This window comes from Etheostoma spectabile, unplaced genomic scaffold (genome assembly GCF_008692095.1).
Source record: "Etheostoma spectabile isolate EspeVRDwgs_2016 unplaced genomic scaffold, UIUC_Espe_1.0 scaffold505, whole genome shotgun sequence".
Lineage (NCBI taxonomy): Eukaryota > Metazoa > Chordata > Actinopteri > Perciformes > Percidae > Etheostoma > Etheostoma spectabile.
Window position 1 is genome coordinate 264586 of NW_022605622.1, and position 388 is coordinate 264973.

The following is a 388-nucleotide window of genomic DNA, read 5'->3' on the forward strand; positions in this document are numbered from 1 at the left end:
ACCTGTTGGCAGGTACCGGGGTGGTTTTTCATAATTGAAAACCCCCCAAAAAAGGCGAGTAGAGTTGAGTTCGAGTGGAGCAGGAACCATGTAATGGGAAAAAAAAACGCTGTTACAGAGTAACTGAAAGCTCACCTGGTTTCTTTCCCAGGCTGCCCGTCTTCCCTGCTGGTCCGAAACACTGGAGACGACGTTTAAAATAACGAGAATTAAAAAAAATATATACTTTACAACCATTGTTGTGTGTCAAAACTTCAAAGACACACATTCTCTTCGCTTCTCAGAATGGAAATTACATCAAATTTGGGGCAACCCTTCCTAGATCATGTCAGGTCTGTCCATACAGACATTGACCCTGGTGTCCAGGCAACTACTTGTCCCCCCCCCC

General features: G+C 44.8%; 1 protein-coding gene across 9 annotated transcripts in view; it reads right to left on the reverse strand.

Moving 5' to 3' along the window:
* The window catches only part of itsn1 (intersectin 1 (SH3 domain protein)), a gene marked incomplete at its 5' end in the record, with an annotated part of 74894 nt that overhangs the window by 41110 nt on the left and 33396 nt on the right, over positions 1-388 (reverse strand). For all 9 annotated transcript variants that reach the window (XM_032511893.1, XM_032511889.1, XM_032511888.1 and 6 more), the window contains 1 exon segment: positions 136-181. In XM_032511893.1, the coding sequence (XP_032367784.1) occupies positions 136-181 (46 nt within the window).